This window comes from Ahaetulla prasina, chromosome 6 (assembly GCF_028640845.1).
Source record: "Ahaetulla prasina isolate Xishuangbanna chromosome 6, ASM2864084v1, whole genome shotgun sequence".
NCBI classification, from domain to species: domain Eukaryota; kingdom Metazoa; phylum Chordata; class Lepidosauria; order Squamata; family Colubridae; genus Ahaetulla; species Ahaetulla prasina.
This window is the reverse complement of record NC_080544.1, coordinates 111,474,789-111,493,219: the sequence shown is the minus strand read 5'-3', so window position 1 is coordinate 111,493,219 and position 18,431 is coordinate 111,474,789. Positions and strand designations below refer to the sequence as shown.

The following is an 18,431-nucleotide window of genomic DNA, read 5'->3' as shown; positions in this document are numbered from 1 at the left end:
TCACTTTTTTCAGGGCTGTTTGTAACTTTCAACGGTCACTAAATGAGCTGCTGTAAGTCGAAGGACTACCTGTCATACATTTGTCAAGTGAATCTGGCTTCCTCGTTGATTTTGCCTGTCAGAAGGTTGCAAAATGTGATCATGGGATCGTGGTGCACTGCAACGATCATAAGTACGATCCAGTTGCCAAACATCTGAATTTTGAGCACACGACCACGGAGATTTCTGCAGAGGTGGCAACTGTGAAAAATGGTCCTTCAGTGCCGCTGTAACTTCAAATGGTCACTAAACGAACTGTTTTAAGTCAAGGACTGGTGTGCACACAGTTGGGTTCTTCTATAGAAGAATCTTTGTTCAGGACAATTACCTTTTTTTAAATCCCAGGCCTTGGTTGAGGTTGGTTGAGTTTAACTGCAGCTAAAAGATTTGAGCAAAATTAAACGGCTGTTAATTGAAAACAGAAGCCAAAGCTTTTGTTAGGGTCTTCGCAACCATTCTGGAGGAGAGAAAAGGCCCTGCGTATGGAAACTCTCTTTTCATCATAATATTTGAACAGACTGAAAATGAGGTCATTGTTGTGACAGGTGCTCATGCTGCCTTCTTCAACCTGCGAACAGATTTAATCGGTTGATATTTAATACGGCGAAGAAAATCTTTATTTGGCAACTGTTCCCGAAATGACTGCTCCCAGCACAATGGTGGTCTTTGTTAGATCCTCCAAGTTGCTTTGCCTTAATCTGCTAAAACTCTTCTCTCTTCATCATGTGTAATCCACATGTCTTTGATAACAGGCACACGGATTTAAACGTTTGTGTTTTATGGTAAACTTCACGTGCATTAGAGTTGACGTCATGTGCCTCTGTGTACCTAAAGGAAAAATAGCGGCATATGTATTTATTATTAGGTATGTATCCCGCCTTTATTATTTTATATGTAACTCAAGATGGTAAACATGCATAATATTCCCTTCTCTTGTTTTGCCCATAACATCAATCCTTTGAGGTGGGTTGAGTTGAGAGATTGACTGGCCCAAAGTCCCCCAGCCGGCTTTTATTGCCTAAGGTGGGAATAGAACTCACCGTTTTCTAGTCATTGGCCCAAAGTCACCCAACCAGCTCTCATACCTAAGCTAGGACTAGAACTCCCTGTCTCCTGGTAATTGGCTCAAAGTCACCCTTTGGCTTTCTTGCCTAAGGTGGGGCTTGAATTCCCCATCTCCTGGTATGTGGCCCAAAGTCACCCAGCTGGCTCTCATCTGTAAGGCAGGACTAGAACTCACAGCCTCCTGGCTTCTCTTGGCCAGCATTTAACTACTACTATACCAAACTGGCTGCACATGACTGCACTTTCTTTAAGCAACAAGAATATATAGTACAACTGAAGCCTCGTGTGAGTTTATTGGTTGGAGATGGTCTCCTCCGTTGCTCTGATTTAAAGACTTTGTTCTAAATGTTTGCTAGACTTCCTTTTGAAGAATTAATAGGTTTACCTACATGACAGCTGTTTCCATTAATTTTGTGTGTAGCTTTACATAAGCAAACGCATGAAAAACTTTTTTAAAAATGTCTAATTTTAAATCTTGCATGTGCCTGTGTGCCCGGCATGCACATACACACACACAGGGTGGGGGAGCAGATATTAAGAAGAAAATAGACACACAAAGACATATTTTTCCTATTTTGATAGTAAGATTTCTGGGCCTTTTTTCCTGCGAATGGCGAAACCATTTAGCTATCTGTAAAATATTTAAAAATAGCCGAGACTGATCTGTTCCTCTAAAAAAATCTTTCATTTAGTCATACCAAAGTTTGTAAGCCAGATGAGGCAGACGGTTGACTTTTCTGCTGTATCTACTGCAGCCTTTTATTTATTTAGTTCAGCTTATTTTAGCCATCTTGGCTCCCTTCTCTTTCTTTTCCTGAAAAAGAAATTTGCTCGGACTCTCCTTGGCTGGGAGCCTGAACTGAATGACGGGTGATTTACTAGCTTAATAGAAGGTTTTGCTGGAGTTCGTTAAGGGGTAGGAAAGGTTATAAATCCTCAGCCTTGGGGAACTGACCAAAATATGTAATTTTGCAGGATAGGAATGGCTTTATAACCGCAGCCACTTAGCATCTAGTTAGTAATGAAGTAGAATTCATTTATTTACTTATTTATTCATTGAATTTTTATGCTGTCCATCTCACTTTCAGTGATTCTGGACATCTCACAGTACAATCAAAACATAAAAAAAAGATTACACAAAGCAGTTGAAATTACGAAGATTACATACAGGTAGTCCTCAATTTAAAACTATTTGTTTAGTGACCCTTTAAAGTTACAACAGCACTGAAAAAAGTGATAAAAAAAACAAACCCCCTGTGTCATTCTGTAAATATCTATACCTATTGGTCCATCGAGTCTTCCTTTTCAGTTTTTTTAATTTTTTAAAAACAAACTTTGTCGGGTGGTGAACCTGCAGTTCATTTTAACTATCCACCAAATTCACGTTATCGTATCCAACGGACCCAAACCTGTTTCCACAAGTAATATAGCATTTTTTGGTACTTGTTGGAACCATCAATATGGCTCTAATAACCTTTTTTTGGGGTGGCTTCAAGAATGTTAAGCTTTGCAAAGTTGTAAATGTGGGAACCATAGGGACTACAGGTGGTCCTCGACTTACGACAACAATGGAGCCCAAAATTTCTATTACTAAGTAAGACAGTTGTTAAGTGACTCACTGCGGTTGTAAAGTTAGTAACACGGTTGTTAGCCGAAACCGGCTTCCCCTTTGACTTTGCGAACCAAAAGGTTGCAAAACGTGATCCCCGAGCCACTGCAAGCGTCATAAATATAAGCCAGTTGCCAAATATCTGAATTTTGATCATGTGATAGTGGGGGAATGCTGCGTGTCTGAAAAATGACCTTAAGTCACTTTTTTCAGTGCTCTTGTCATTTTGAACGGTCACTAAACAAATGGTTGTAAATCAAGGACTAACTGTATCTTAGCTTGAAAGGTCTTGCAAGGTGAAGGGGTAGTTTTGAAAGGTAGAATCCTTCCAAAGCTTCAGAGATACGCTGTGTGACTCTTGCCCAATTTTTTTTTTTTTTAAAAGAGCATCCCAGGATAAAGAAACTTGGAACTGCATGGATACCTCTTCCATCGATCTCTTTTATTTGCCATTTGTGGCTTTTATGAGGGTAGTCAGGCAAAACTTCAGACCTTGCTTTTCTGATAATTTACTGATAGTTTTTGTTGTTTCCAAAATAAAACTAGTGCCCTGAGTAGTTTTCACATTCCCACCTGTGAAGTAGACATAATAACTACATCCTTGACATACCAATAATGCTGGAATTGCACAAACAGTCAAAGTGGGTAGACGATTGGCTGAAATGCGAAGCACTTGAATTATTGGGTTTAGCTAGACATTGAAAAAGAACGGAGCTAATATTCAACCTTGTCTCTTGTCTTACACCTCAATACAGGTAGTCCTTGAGTTGCGACCACAATTGAGCCCAAGATTTATGCTGCTAAGTGAATTATGGCATTTGTTAAGTTATATTAACATGGTGGTTAAGTAAATCTGCATTTCCCATTGAGTTTGCTTAAAGTCATAAGGACCGGTTTAGCTCACGCTGGTAAAGCCTGTTATTAAGAACACAGTAGCCTGCAATTACTGCAGGTTCGAGCCCGGCCCAAGGTTGACTCAGCCTTCCATCCTTTATAAGGTAGGTAAAATGAGGACCCAGATTGTTGGGGGGGCAATAAGTTGACTTTGTAAAAATATACAAATAGAATGAGACTATTGCCTTATACACTGTAAGCCGCCCTGAGTCTTCGGAGAAGGGCGGGGTATAAATGTAAACAAAAAAAAAAAAAAAAAAAAAAAAAAGTCAGAAAGTTGCAAAAACTGATCGCATGACCCCGGGATACTGTAATTGTTATAATTATGAGACAGTTGCCAAGCATCTGAATTTTTATCCCATGCCTACAGGATTGCTGCAATGGTCATAAGTGTGAAAAATGGTCATAAGTCTCTTTTTCCAGTGCCGTTGTAACTTTGAGTGGCCACTAAATGAACTGTTATAAGTTGAGGAATATCTGTAGTTGCAATTGCTTTAAATGAATTTCCCCAAGGGATATATTTAATTTTCAGGAGATCTTTGAATTTCTCCTTAATTCCAGGTTGCTTCTCTCCTGAATTATTCACATCCAAGAAGCTTCTTCAGTTCTGACTGTTGGAACTGAAAAACTCCTTGGATGAAAAGCGAAACATCTTCAAGGAAAAATAAAAGGAAGACCAGTTGCCTCTTTAAAAAGAATCTTTGGGGCAACCATGATGTGGATGACTGAGAATCTACATAGACACTTGGGCAAGATAGAGCAAGCATCTCCAAACTATGTGACTTTGAAGACTTGTAGACGTCAACTCCCAGAATCCCCCCGCCAGCCATGCTGGCTGTGGGATTCTGGGGCTTGAAGTCCACATGTCTTAAAATTGCATAGTTTGGAGACCCCTGTGCTGGAGGGTCATGGCAGAGAAAGGGGGCTTCTCTTAATTGTCTACACACTTTTATATCCGAGAACTATGGTAGCTATTTTGTCCTGAGAGACTGGCTCTAAAGTAGAAGAGAGTTTTTCTACCAAGACTCCGGAGTTCATAAAATTGACCATTTCCAATCGCACAATTTCCAGCAGGTCCTTGCAGCATCACCTTGCAGCATGCCACAGCTGTGGAATTTTTACCTTGGCAAAAATAACTTGCTTTTTTCTTACAAGTGCAAACTCACGGCAAACTTTAGCCAAAGCTTGCCTGGACCGTTTCTCATCTGGGATGCATCCGTTCCCAAACAGCAGCCTGAATATGTTTTCCAGAAATGCGGCTTTTGCAAACGGCACTTAATGGCCTGTTAGCAAGTTTTGTCCTGAGTTTGCAGGCCTTGTTATAATTGAAGCCAGCAAACGGGCATTTATTCTGAAACGGTGTCCTTGAAATAGTTTGGCGTGTGTGTGTGTGTTTGGGTGCTGGAGTTCTTCTTGAGAATTTCACTTCATAGCACAAGAATGCAACTTAAAAAAAAAAGGGATAAATAAAAACATAAAATGGAATATGGAGCCTTCCACATGTGCAGCATAAGCTATTCATTTGTTGGCAGTGAAAATACTTCGATTTTAAAGTGATCTTTGGTTCTCCTCTAGTTTTTGAGAAAGAAATATCTGAGAGACTTTTTTAATTTCGAGGATTACCTGTACTGGTTAGCTGCAAATGGAGAGTAAAAGTGTGGGTTAGAGAAATGCTGTTGCTTCAGAAATGGATTTAAATTGTGTATTTTCGAAGCCATCCTAGCATTCCTACCTTAAGCAATGAGAAGGAAGGTATGAGGTCATCTGGCTCTTCTATTTCAGGAAATCCTCCAAGCATGGGGCTAAGCAGTATTTATTGCAAGAGACTTTGTTTAAACCCTTGCCACACAAAAGGAGGAAAATATTCAGGCAAATCAAGAATTTTTCCCAATTTGATCCTTTGCCTTGCTGGTCCAGAAGGGAATGATGGCTCTTCCTTGAGCCTTTAGCAGCGAAGGCTAAGTCTGTAATGATCAGCATAGCAAAGGATAGAAAAAAGACAGGAAGGATCAAAGGAAGGAAGGAAAGCCAACATCATTTGGAATTTGGGCTAAAATATTGAGCCCAGGGGGGTACGTGAGAGAGAGAGGAGCATACAGACAGATGTGTATCTATTTATTTGACGTATTTCTCCTGCCAACTACCGAAATCCGCAGCAGCCCTCTTAATATGGATGAGCATGAAATGAGAAACACGTTTTGTTTTGGGCTCCGAACAAAACAGTCTCATTTAAGTGGTTCCAATGTAAGATTCTGAGTTTGCTGTGTTCCAGCAAAATAAAACAGCCGGGCTTTGAACAGTTAGTCCATAAAAACACAATGCGTAAAGGTAGTCCTTGAATTAAGACCACAATTGAGCCCAAGATTTCTGTTGTTAGGTGAGACATTTCTTAAGCAAAATTTATTCCATTTTACGACCTTTCTTGCCACAGTTGTTAAGTAAATCACTGCAGTTGTTAAGTTAGTAACAGTTGTTAAGTGAATCTGGCTTCCCCCTTGACTTTGTCAGAAGGTCGCAAAAGGTGATCCTGGGACACTGCAGCAGTCATAAATATGAATCAGTTGCCAAGTCGTCCGATCTCACCACAGCCAGGGCCTTCTTATCTGCTTCCGAACACGGAGGAATGTCCTAGTATGCCTCCCGGCCCCAGCCCTGGCTCCATGCCCAGACAGGCTGAAGAGGAGGAAGTATCTCCAGCCCCCAGCTCTGGCTCCATGCCCAGGCAAACGGAGCAACTAGACCCCTCCCCCTCCTCCACAGCATGTGAGCCTGAGGGAGGTCAATTGCCAACAGCTGCAGACTGGAGTGACCCTCGCTTCAGAAGACTTGATAGACGGAGGCAACAGAAGGAAGGGAGGGGCAGGCCTGGATAAGTGCTGAGTCATGGAGCCACACCCCATGGCCTATATAAAGGATCTGCTTTCTGGCATTATCTGAGTCAGGCAAAGTCTAAACATATCTTGCTGAAGTCACTTTCTGGTCTCCTGCCTGCCTTGAGGACTTTGCTAGGACTTTGGCAGAGCTGCAGAGGCACGCCTGATTCGGATTTCCCTGACCCGGCCGTCAGCGGAGGAGTGGGACATGACATGGGGATGCTGCAACAGTCGTAAGTGTGAAGAACGGTCATAGGTCACTTTTTTCAGTGCCATTGCAACTTTGAACTGTTGTAAGTTAAGGACTCTCTGCATTCAGAAAAATCCCTTCCCTCCTTGTGCTCAAGTCCATAAGAATGAATATTATGGTGAGAGTGATGGGAGTTGTAGTCTGGCTTACCTGCCGGGCATCTTGTGGGGAAAGCTGGTTTACAGTGAGTGAATTTTTATTTCTGGACTAAATTTGCCATAGTGACCTAAGCTATAATGTGATTTGTTTTATTTTTGGAGACACTTCCTCTTCTTGCAGCCCATAGTAATTATGTTGACAATAACCACTTAAAACTAAATTTCATTGTAAAATGGAATGATTGTGTTTCGCACAGTCAACCACATGTTTAGACTGGAATTGGCATTTTTGTCCGCCTGTTGAGTTCTTCCCAAGGACCTGGGATGGGCAGATGTGGAGGGTTGATGGAGTTAAAGGTCTCATCGCAGGATGGAAGCTGTTCCGAGGCAACCTGCCTTTTGCAATTGACTGTTGATGATTGTGTCAATGCCAGTGGTGATTGTTATGGTTCATCGCACAGTCAGCCAGATGTTTAGACTGGATTTGGCATGTTGGTCCACCTATCGAGTCCTTCGTAAGAACCTGGAATAGGCAGATGTTCTTGTTTAATACTATTAAAGGTCTTGTTGCTGGATGGAAGCTGTTCCGAGGCAAAGCTGCCTTTTGCAATTGACAGGGATTATTGTGTCAATGCCGTTGGTGTTCAAGTGATGCCTGTCACTATTGGTACCATCTTTGCTTTCTTTTGCCACAGTCATTCTACTTCTGTTTGCAGGCCTTTGTATTTTGTGATGTTGTTATTATAGTTCATCACTCTGGGTTTGGCATCTTTATCCATCAGTCAAGTCCTTTCCAAGGACCTGGGATAGGCAGAGGTTATGGTTTGATGGTGTTAAAAGTATTATTGCAGGATGTAAGCAAAGCTGCCTTTTGACTGATGGAGATTTTGATGTTTTCAGGGCTGATGAGGTTGAATTGGTGCTTCAGATATTTTACTATTAAACTTAAGGCACTTACACTGTTGGTACTGCTTTCGGTTTCTTTTGCCACAGTTGTTCTCCTTCTATCTGCAGGACTTTGTATTTTATTATCTTCTCCAGTTCTTCTGTTCGGCTGTCTCCAGGCATTGCCACGTCCACGATCCAGACTTGGTTGTCCTTCTTATTGACAGTTGTTAAGCCTGGGGTGTTATGTGGCAGGTGCTTGTCTGTTTGAATTTTAAACTCCCAGAGCACTTTAGCCTATTATTGCTACTATTATGGTTTGTTGTTATTGTTATTGTAATCCCATCTTTATCTTTATGTGCTTACTCTCACTCAGTTGGATCTCACACTGTTTATTTCTTCTCTTTCAAGATTTATCACGGAACCGACTCTCCGAGTTGCCCCAAGAAGCTTGCCTCTTCGTTTCCCTCGAGAGCTTGAATTTGTACCAGAATTGCATTCGTTATATTCCAGAAGCCATTTTGAACTTGCAGTCCTTAACTTTTTTGAATATCAGGTAAGCACATCATGCCACCTGTCCCCGTGCCCCCGCCGTGCCACCCTTGACTGCCCAAGCTGGAGAGAGTTGAGCCTAGCAGAATTTTCAAATTGTCTTGAAAGGAGAACGCATGAGCTAAGGTGAACTACCGCATTTTCCAAGGATAATCGGCGGTTCTTATATTGAATTGAAAGCTTGCCTGTTCAGGAGGGTCTGGCTGTCCAGGTTACATTTTTATAATATTTGCTTTATGTCTACATGGTGGGCGAATGTGGAGAGTTCAAAATTTTCTTTGAGATTATTACAAGTTACTGCAAAATGCAGATGTCATAAGATGAATGCTGTGTTAGTCTGTGACAGCAAAAACAAACAAACCCTGCAGTCTGATACACCTTTTCTGACTGGCAAATTTTATTGAAAGGCATAAGCTTTGGTGAGCTCACGTCATAGATGGCATCTGATGAAATAAACTGGAGCTCACCAAAGGTGGTTATACTTATTATTTATTAAATCTCTAGTGTGTGCTACCTGCTGTAACATAAGCTGGTGAAACATGGTCACTAACCTCACAATCGATACAAAAGCTACACGTGGCTCAAAGAACCATGGAAAGATACATGCTCAGCATTACAAGACAAGATAGAAAGACATCCTGCACATGGATGGCAGAATAAACGACAGTATAGGAGACCATCAAGAGAGTAAAACAATTGGAATGGAAGCGGGCTGGTCATAAAGCAAGAAGAACTGAGGGCAGATGGGCCAAGGCAGTCATAGAATGGATCCCACTTTTGTATCTACAAAATGGAACGATGACATCAGCCAAATATTGGCAATTAGTCAATTAGCCAAACGAACAACAAAGCTCAGGACCATTTGGGTTGGAAACATATGGAAGAGGCCTTCAAAAAGAAGGAGGAGGGGGAGGGGGAGGAATAATAATAATAATAATAATAATAATAATAATAATAATAATAATAATAATAATAATAATAATAATAATTATTATTATTATTATTATTATTTAAAGGGCACCCATCTCACTGCTGAAGCAAGGTTATGCCTTTGAATAAAACACATTCGTCAGAAAACATGCTACCTGGTTTTTACGTTAAACCCACTATGTTGTTGTTTTAACCCATTCAATCACGTCTGACTTTTGGTGACTTTATAGGCAGGTGGTCTCCAGGCTACCCTGCCGAGCACAGCTGCTTTCAATTGTTGGATGTTCAACTTTGCATCAGCTGCGATGTTAATCGAGCCACCGCGTTGGTTGCTTGCCCCTTCTCCTTGTTCCACTGACCATTCCTAGCGTCATTGCCTTCTCCATTGAATTCACGCTCATAACTTGGCCGAATTAAATCAGCCATTGTCTTGAGATTTTGACTTCTAATGGTGTGTCTGGTTTTATACAATTCAGCACCTCTCCGTTGGCTGCTGGCTGTCCAGGATACATGCAATAATTTACACCAGCCCTCAGTTCAAAGGCATAAATTCTTCTTCAATCAGCCATTCTTGGTACCCAGCTCTCACACCCATATATTATTACAGAGACTACAGGCAGTCCTTGACTTACAACGGTTCATTTAGTGGCCTTTCAAAATTACAACGGCACTGAAAAAAGGGACTTGTGGCCATTTTTCACACTTACGACCATTGCAGCATCCCCATGCTCAAGTGATCAGAATTCATCTGCTTGGCAAGTGGCTCGCATTTATGACGGTTGCAGTGTCCCAAGGTCATGTGATCCCCTTTTGCGACCTTCTGACAAGCGAAGTCAGTGAGGGAAGCCAGATTAGCAACCCTGTTACTAATTTAAGTGATTCGCTTAATAAACGTGGCAAGAACATAAAATGGGGCAAAATTCACTGAGCAAATTTCTCTCTTAACAACATAAATGTTGGGCTCAGTTGTGGTCATAAGTTGAGCACTACCTGTATTGCTCTAACCAGCCTGCTTTTTGTATTTGTATCGATATCTCTGCTTTTCCAGATTTTATTCCTGTTAATCATTGCAGTGCAGTCTAAGGTTATCCTGCATTTGATTTCAGGAGTAGAACTGCCATTGTGAACAATAAATCCATTATAGCATTTCTATATTAACTAAATTTCTAATTTTTTCCATCCATAATTCAAGATGCTGCCTTAACAACTACAGTCCTAAACAGTTTGGTCTAGGTTATATATAACACTGCCTCTTCATTTTAACAAAACATGCCTGAAGTGAAATATCTGTTTTGAAAGACTTTCTAGTGTAGGGGGGGGGTCTGTGCTAAACAGCACAAACTGTTTTGTATTTCAAAAAGCCATTTTAAGTGACTTGAGTGGGAAAGAAAACTCAAGTCTTCTGTGCAAAAGAGCACAAACTCCTTCAGTTTTGAAAATGGCATTTTTTTTAAAGTGAGCTAAGTGTGAAAGGAAACTCATGTGTTCCATAAGCTGGATTTGAGGCTGATACAAAACAGGCTTTGAAGCTTTGTTCTGATCCCAGAACAAAACTTGTCTGGTTTGAGCAATGGCATTACAAGTCATCTAGTCGTTCAGGGTATCCTTGTCATTCCGAAGATGACACGGACCATTTCAAGCATTCTGTCTTCGAAATACAGGCCGTCCTTGACTTACGACCACAATTGAGCCCAAAATGTATGTTGTTAAGCGAGGCATTCGTTCAGCGAGTTTTGCCCCCATTTTATAACCTTCCTAGCCACCATTGAATCATTGCAGTTGATAAGTTAGTCACATGGTTGTTAAGTGAATCTGGCTTCCCCATTGACTTTGCTTGTCAGAAGGTCACAAAAGCAGTTCACGTAACCCGTCATAAATATGAAGCAGTTGCCATGCATCCAAATTTTGATCACGTGACCGAGGGGATGCTGCAATGCTCGGAAACAGGAAAAATGTCCCTAAGTCACTTTTTTTCAGTGTCACCGTAAGTTTGAATGATCCCTATTTGAAAGGTTACAAGTCCAGAATTTGCTACAGTATTGGCCAAAATTGTGAGAACCTTTTAGGAAAAGTGTATTTTCTAAAACTAGCGAATAACACCACTTTTTTTTTGGAGTAGTACCATAAAATTATATATCAATGGAAAGATAATTTAATCAAGGATGTAATGCAATAACTTTTATGAAGGATTTGCTATTAGAATAGCCGTTACAGTATAAAGAAGAAAAGTGAAACGCGTAGAAAAAATGAGATATACAAAAATTATCACCATGTCAGTGAATACTTAGTTGAGTAACCTTTAGCATGAATTACAGTCTTACAACATCTTCCCATGGAGTGAACCAAGTCTTTGAGTTCTGCAGCTGTTCTAATGTGAAACCAGGGTTGAATGATGGCTTCTATTAACTGGGTTTTATTGCTGGGTCACCTCTGACTAACAAGTTTCTTTAGTCGACTCCATCGATTTTCAACTGGGTGAAGGTCTGGGCTATTCCCAGGCCGTTCCAGCAGGGGAATAGGATTATCTTGAAACTCCCCCCAAAAAAGTGGTGTTATTAGCCTTCAAGCCTTAAAAATACACTTTTCCCAAATGGTTTCCACAATTTTGGCCACTGCTGTATAAAACCCGTGTGGTTCCAGTGCTTTTTTTTAATAGCATGTGGCCGACTTGACTCGTCCAACTAGTTTGAGTTGGCCTGTTTTCATTCCACACCTGAAACAAAACGTATTTTCCTGCTGTACAGATTCCTCCTTCCACGTGGAAATTAAAACCCAGCTAATTTGGGACGCTCTTTTGATGATTCTTCATCTGGGGAAAACACGTTAGGCCCGTTCTTTATTTAGCTTTAGGCCGGCTGGTTTTGTTTTCAGATGGTTTTCAATGGGTTAAAATTGCTTTCTCAGCTTCTTAACTTCTTCTTTTCCTGGAGTTAACAATTTGTTTTCTAAAATTTCGGGACTTTTCGAGGCCGAGTGAAGTAGATAAACACTGCTGGTTTTGCACTTAGGTGTTTGTACATAATTATCCTCTAGCGAATAGTTGAGATCCTTGCTGATTTGATTGCAAAGCGTTGTATCTTATACAGCATATCTGCTTTGTAATGTGCTACATTCAGTGAAAAGATATAATATATAACAACAGAGTTGGAAGGGACCTTGGAGGCCTTCTAGTCCAACCCCCTGCCCAGACAGGAAACCCTACACCATCTCAGTCAGATGGTTATCCAACATTTTCTTAAAAATTTCCAGTGTTGGAGCATTCACAACTTCTGCAGGCAAGTCGTTCCACTTATTAATTGTTCTAACTGTCAGGAATGTTTTGTATAAAAGATGTTTTGTATAAAAGGTGTTTTGTTTTGTGTCAAGATCATGCAAAGTGTTAATACCACTTTACAAGGCCTTGGTAAGGCCAGAATTGGAATACTGCATCCAGTTTTGGTCACCAAATATAAAAAAGATGTTGAGACTCTGGAAAGAGTGCAGAGAAGAGCAACAAAGAGGATTAGGTGATGATTGGAGGCTAAGACATATGAAGAACGGTTGCAGGAATTGGGTATGTCTAGTCTTGATGAAGAGAAGGACAAAGGGTGACATAATAGTAATAATTGAGGGGCTACTACAGAAACTCAAATACTTTGGCCACCTAATGAGAAAGAAGGACTCACTGGAGAAGAGCCTAATGCTGGGAAAGATTGAGGGCAAAAGAAGAACGGGACAACAGAGGACAAGGTGGCTGGATGGAGCCACTGAAGCAGTAGGCATGAGTTTAAATGGACTCCAGAGGATGGTAGAGGACAGGAAGGCCTGGAGGAACGTTGTCCATGGGGTCATGATGGGTCAGACACGACTTCGCAACTAACAACAACAACCACAGAAAAGAGGGGGTCCACCTATTCTCCAAAACACCCGAAGGCAGGACAATAAGCAACCGATGGGAACGAATCGAGGAGAGATCCAACCTAGAACTAAGGAGAAATTTCTTGGCAGTGAAAATAGTTAACTAGTTGCCTCCAGAAGTTGCTTGTATCTTTACAATTTATTTAGTTCCTAGTATGATTTGATTGCTTGTTTAGTATCCTATGACTATCACTAAGTGTTGTCTCTTATGATTCTTGATGAATATATATATATATATATGTGTGTGTATATATATGTATATATATGTATATATATTTTCTGAGGTTTTCATGGGTGTTTGTATGTAGGTCTTTGGTTGTTCGGGTTTTCTCCCGTGTAAACTTGGAAGTGTCTTGGCGACGTTTCGACGAAGTCTCATTCGTCATCTTCAGGCTTCAGCTTCGTGCTTCTGGGAGCAATGTGTGACTGCAGCTGTTTCTTCCCTTTTAACTGCTAGTGGGGGTTTGAACTGATTGGGTGGGAGCTTGGCTGTGCTCTGATTGGATGGGGGTTTTTTGGTGCTCTGATTGGATGGGGGTGTGTCCTCTTTGGGTGGGGGCCTGGTTGTGCTCAGATTAGTCTGAGCTGCAGGGGGATTTGAGCTGGTGAGCTGCACAGCTGTTGTCCGGCTTCGTGTTCGCGGTCGTGCCACATCTTCACAGTGGGTGTCAGTCTGCTGCATGTATGGATTGGAGGGGTTTGAAATGGCCAATGTTGCAGCTGCGGTCTGGCTTCTGGTCCTTAATCGTGCTTCATGATCAGTGTGGGTTTGGGTCTGCTTTCTGGGTGGATGTGTGGTGGTGACATCCTGTGTGGACCTCGTGAGTGTGGGTCTGGTGTCATTCCTCGTGTTAGAGACACGTTTGTCAATAAGGGCAGGTTTCCAAATGGCTGGTAGGCGGGAGGTATCATCTCGTTTGTTCATGCTGTGTGGGCGTTTTTCTATCTCGATGGCTTCTCTGATTATTCTGTTGTTAAAGTGTTCAGTTTTGGCGATAGTTCTGGTCTTTTTAAAGTCAATATCGTGTCCTGTGGCTTTAAGGTGTTGGACCAGGGAAGAAGTTGGTTCCTCTTTTTTGACTGAGTTCTTGTGTTCTTCAATGCGTGCACTTATTCTTCTGTTGGTTTGTCCAATGTATGTGGTGGGGCAGGCGGTGCATGGGATTTCATATACTCCTTGATTTTCCAACTCAATTTTGTCTTTGGGGTTTCTTAAGATGGTGGATATTTTTTGGTTTGTGCAGAATGTTGTCTTGATGTTGTGTTTGTGGAGGATCTTGCTGATTCTGTCTGTGGTGCTTTTTATATATGGGAGGAGGGCTGTGCCGTTTTCTTGTTCTCTGTCTTGGATTTTAGTGGGGGGTTCTTTTTGGATTAGTTTGGTAATCTTATTTCTCTGGAATCCATTGGATGTTAGTACGTTAGTGAGAGTGTGTAGTTCGGTTTTTAGGTGTTGTTCGTCAGCTAAAGAACCCCCCACTAAAATCCAAGACAGAGAACAAGAAAACGGCACAGCCCTCCTCCCATATATAAAAGGCACCACAGACAGAATCAGCAAGATCCTCCACAAACACAACATCAAGACAACATTCTGCACAAACCAAAAAATATCCACCATCTTAAGAAACCCCAAAGACAAAATTGAGTTGGAAAATCAAGGAGTATATGAAATCCCATGCACCGCCTGCCCCACCACATACATTGGACAAACCAACAGAAGAATAAGTGCACGCATTGAAGAACACAAGAACTCAGTCAAAAAAGAGGAACCAACTTCTTCCCTGGTCCAACACCTTAAAGCCACAGGACACGATATTGACTTTAAAAAGACCAGAACTATTGCCAAAACTGAACACTTTAACAACAGAATAATCAGAGAAGCCATCGAGAAAGAAACACGCCCACACAGCATGAACAAACGAGATGATACCTCCCGCCTACCAGCCATTTGGAAACCTGCCCTTATTGACAAACGTGTCCCTAACACGAGGAATGACACCAGACCCACGAGGTCCACACAGGATGTCACCACCACACATCCACCCAGAAAGCAGACCCAAACCCACACTGATCATGAAGCACGATATATATATATATATATATATATATATATATTGTGTACACTGAGAGGATATGCACCAAAGACAAATTCCTTGTGTGTCCAATCACACTTGGCTAATAAAGAATTCCACTATTCTACTACTATTGTGGGTGCTCCAACATTGGAGGTTTTTAAGAAGAGATTGGACAACCATTTGTCTGGAATGGTGCAGGGCTTCTTGTCTGAGCAGGGGGTTGGACTAGAAGACCTCCAAGGTCTCTTCCAACTCTGTTATGTATGTTATTTTGTATACCTCACCCAGCGGTAAAAGAATCTGGAGTTTGTCTTAACTCGATCTTCTGGCGATTTAGTTGTGCCTGAACTTCCTTTGTCTTTTACAGCAAGTTTCCTTTCAAATAAAAAAAAAAAAAGGATGTGAGTCAGAGGACAACTTCCGATACTTGTTCGCTTCAAAATATTTGTTTTCTTCTGCTAGCCGGCCCTGGGTAAACAGGGAAGGCTAAGATTTCTTTTCTCAAAAGCAATTCATTTCATGTCAAAAGGATCCTACGACCTGGTGTGTTTCGGTTGCTGCTGGTGCTGTTTCCTTTCGAAATGTTTCCTCTTAATCCTGTAGTGATCCACTACGAAAACTCTGGGTTTCAAGCTCTGTCATCGTGTGTTTGGCTTTTCCCAAAGACCCAGCTGGCTGCAAAAACAGATCCTGACATTTCCTGAGACTTGAGACTGCTCTGTAGCAGGAGGGGCTCTTGAATGCCTTCGTGCTAGCTTTCCACAAGACTGTGGTATTTTTTGCAGACTCCATTTTGGCTTCTGTAAAAGCTAGCAAACGAGTGACAAACACAAAATGTTTGTGGATCCATAGCCCGCTTGGTCACAGTCCTTGCTTTTTACACTCATTCGTTCAGTTTATTACCTGTAGTCATCTTTTAGAATCTAAAATATCACTTACAACAAGTATAAAGCATTCATAAATTTAAATAATTGGATTTTTATCCTGGCCTTCTTACTTTGGAAGTCACTCAGTATGGTGGACATATCTAATATTCCTTCCTCCTCCTATTTTCCCTGTAACAACAATCCTATAAGGTGGGTTGGGCTGAGAGAGACAGGGTGGTGGGCCCAAAGTCACTTTCCTGCCTAAGGCAGAACTAGAACTCACCGTCTCCTGGTGATTGGCCCAGAGACACTCGGCAGGCTTTCATGGCTAAGGTGGGACTAGAACTCACCGTCTCCTGATAATTAGCCCAAAGTCACCAAGCAAGATTTCATGACTAAGGTGAGACTAGATTAATAATTGATGGAATAATAATAATAATAATAATAATAATAATAATAATAATAATAATAATAATAGCTAAATTTGAATTAGTCTTTTAAATTTGTTTTTAATTTTTGTATGTGTTGTTTTATTCTGGCTGTAAACAGCCCTGAGTCCTTTGGGAGAAGGGCGGTATAGAAATTAAAATAATAAATAAATAAATAAATAAAATAAAATTATTAATTATTATTATTAATTATTATTAATTAAATGTCAACTGAATATGTTTTTGAATGTTCAGTTAACTGAGTTTCATGTTTAATGACTAACAACAACAACAACAACAACAACAATAACAATAATAATAATAATAATAATAATAATAATAATAATAATAATAATAATTGTGGTTCTCTGACATGGTGTATCTCTGCCGCTTCTGAGGTGGTTCTGCTTCCAATAGCTCTACAGGCCCATGCCCTGGTTGCTCAGCTATGGGACCCATGGCCTGTAGCCCACTTGTCGACGGATGCCCAGGTTCCCCAACATCCGACACGGTCCTTGTTAACCCGGGCGACGACTGAGCCGGTATAGGCTTCGTTCGATTGTGTTTCACCATGAATCATTGCATGGGTTGTTGGGTGCACTCAGTTCTGTTCCTCGGCCTAGATCTCTCTGGCATGGTTGGGCCTGCTGGTAGTTTACACTACCGCCAGCACAGCTCTCAGCTTCATTGGAGCAATTAAGCTCCCTGCCATGTCAAGGCGGCACCCAGTGGGGGGAATTACTGGGATCTGCTCGCATAATTCAGCGATACATCACGCAGTCCTAAACGCTTGGGAAGTGTTCGACTAGTGATCTGTGATACAAAATCCAGCATAGTTGTTTGCTGTGTATACTGTCATTTTGTGTAAATAAAATAATAATAATAATAATAATAATAATAATAATAATAATAATAATAATAATAATAATAATAATAATAAAAAAAATAAAAATAAAAATAAAAAATAATAATAATAGAGCAATGGATGGAAACTAATCAAGAAGAGAAGCAATCTAGAACTAAGGAGAAACTCCCTGACAGTTAGAACAATCTATCAGTGGAACAACTTGCCTCCAGAAGTTGTGGCTTCTTCATGAACACTGGAGGTTTTTAAGAAATGACTGGAGAGCCACTTGTCTGAAATAGTATAGGGTTTCCTGCCTGAGCAGGGGGTTGGACTAGAAGACCTCCAAAGGTCCCTTCCAACTTTGTTATTCTATTATTCTAAACTCCCCATCTCCTGGTGATTGGCCCAAAGTCACCCAGCCGGCTATCAATAAATCAATAACAGTCGCCCCAACTAATAACAGTGATTTTGATTCTGGTTGGCCTTTGTGGTCCTGCAGATACTGGAGTAGCCTGTATGTATAGGCTATATAAACTTGAAGGCTGTATAGTTTCAGGCCATTACTTTGCATTGCACTCAGAAACTATTTGATGCCAGCACAGGGCTCAAAAACACAGGCGTAATATAGTCTTGTGGCACTAATCAGTGGCCACTGCATTTTCATAGAATCACAGAGCTGGAAGGGACCTTGGAGGTCTTCTAGTCCAACCCCCTGCCCTTATTCCATCCTGGACAAATGGTTGTCCAATATTTTCTTACGAACCTCCAGCGATAGAGCACCCATTACTGTGGGAGGCAGGCAAGCTCTTCCACTGATTAATCGTTCTCACTGTCAGAAAATTCCTCCTTATTTCCAGGTGGGATCTCCTCCGAGCAGCTTCCACCCACTGCTTCTTGTCCTCAGGTACTATGGAGAATAAATCTAGGCCCTGTGAAACCGTTCAAGGAGCGGAAGACAGCTATCTTCCCCTAAGCCTTCTGTTTGTTAGGCTAAACATACCTAGCTCCAACAAAGGTGAATATTTGTAACCCAGGGTTGAAGTGAGGGGCTCTTCCTCTGAACTTGGTGGTTTTCTTGCAGACATTTTATGACCCAAACTAGGTAAGATAGCAGTGACGATGC

General features: G+C 41.2%; 1 protein-coding gene across 1 annotated transcript in view; it reads left to right on the top strand.

The window, feature by feature from the left end:
* LRCH3 (leucine rich repeats and calponin homology domain containing 3) overlaps nucleotides 1–18,431 on the top strand; it is a 116,867-nt gene that overhangs the window by 23,272 nt on the left and 75,164 nt on the right. The window contains exon 2 of the mRNA XM_058187808.1: nucleotides 8,125–8,269. Within this exon, the coding sequence (XP_058043791.1) occupies nucleotides 8,125–8,269 (145 nt within the window). The remainder of the gene's footprint in view (nucleotides 1–8,124; nucleotides 8,270–18,431) is intronic.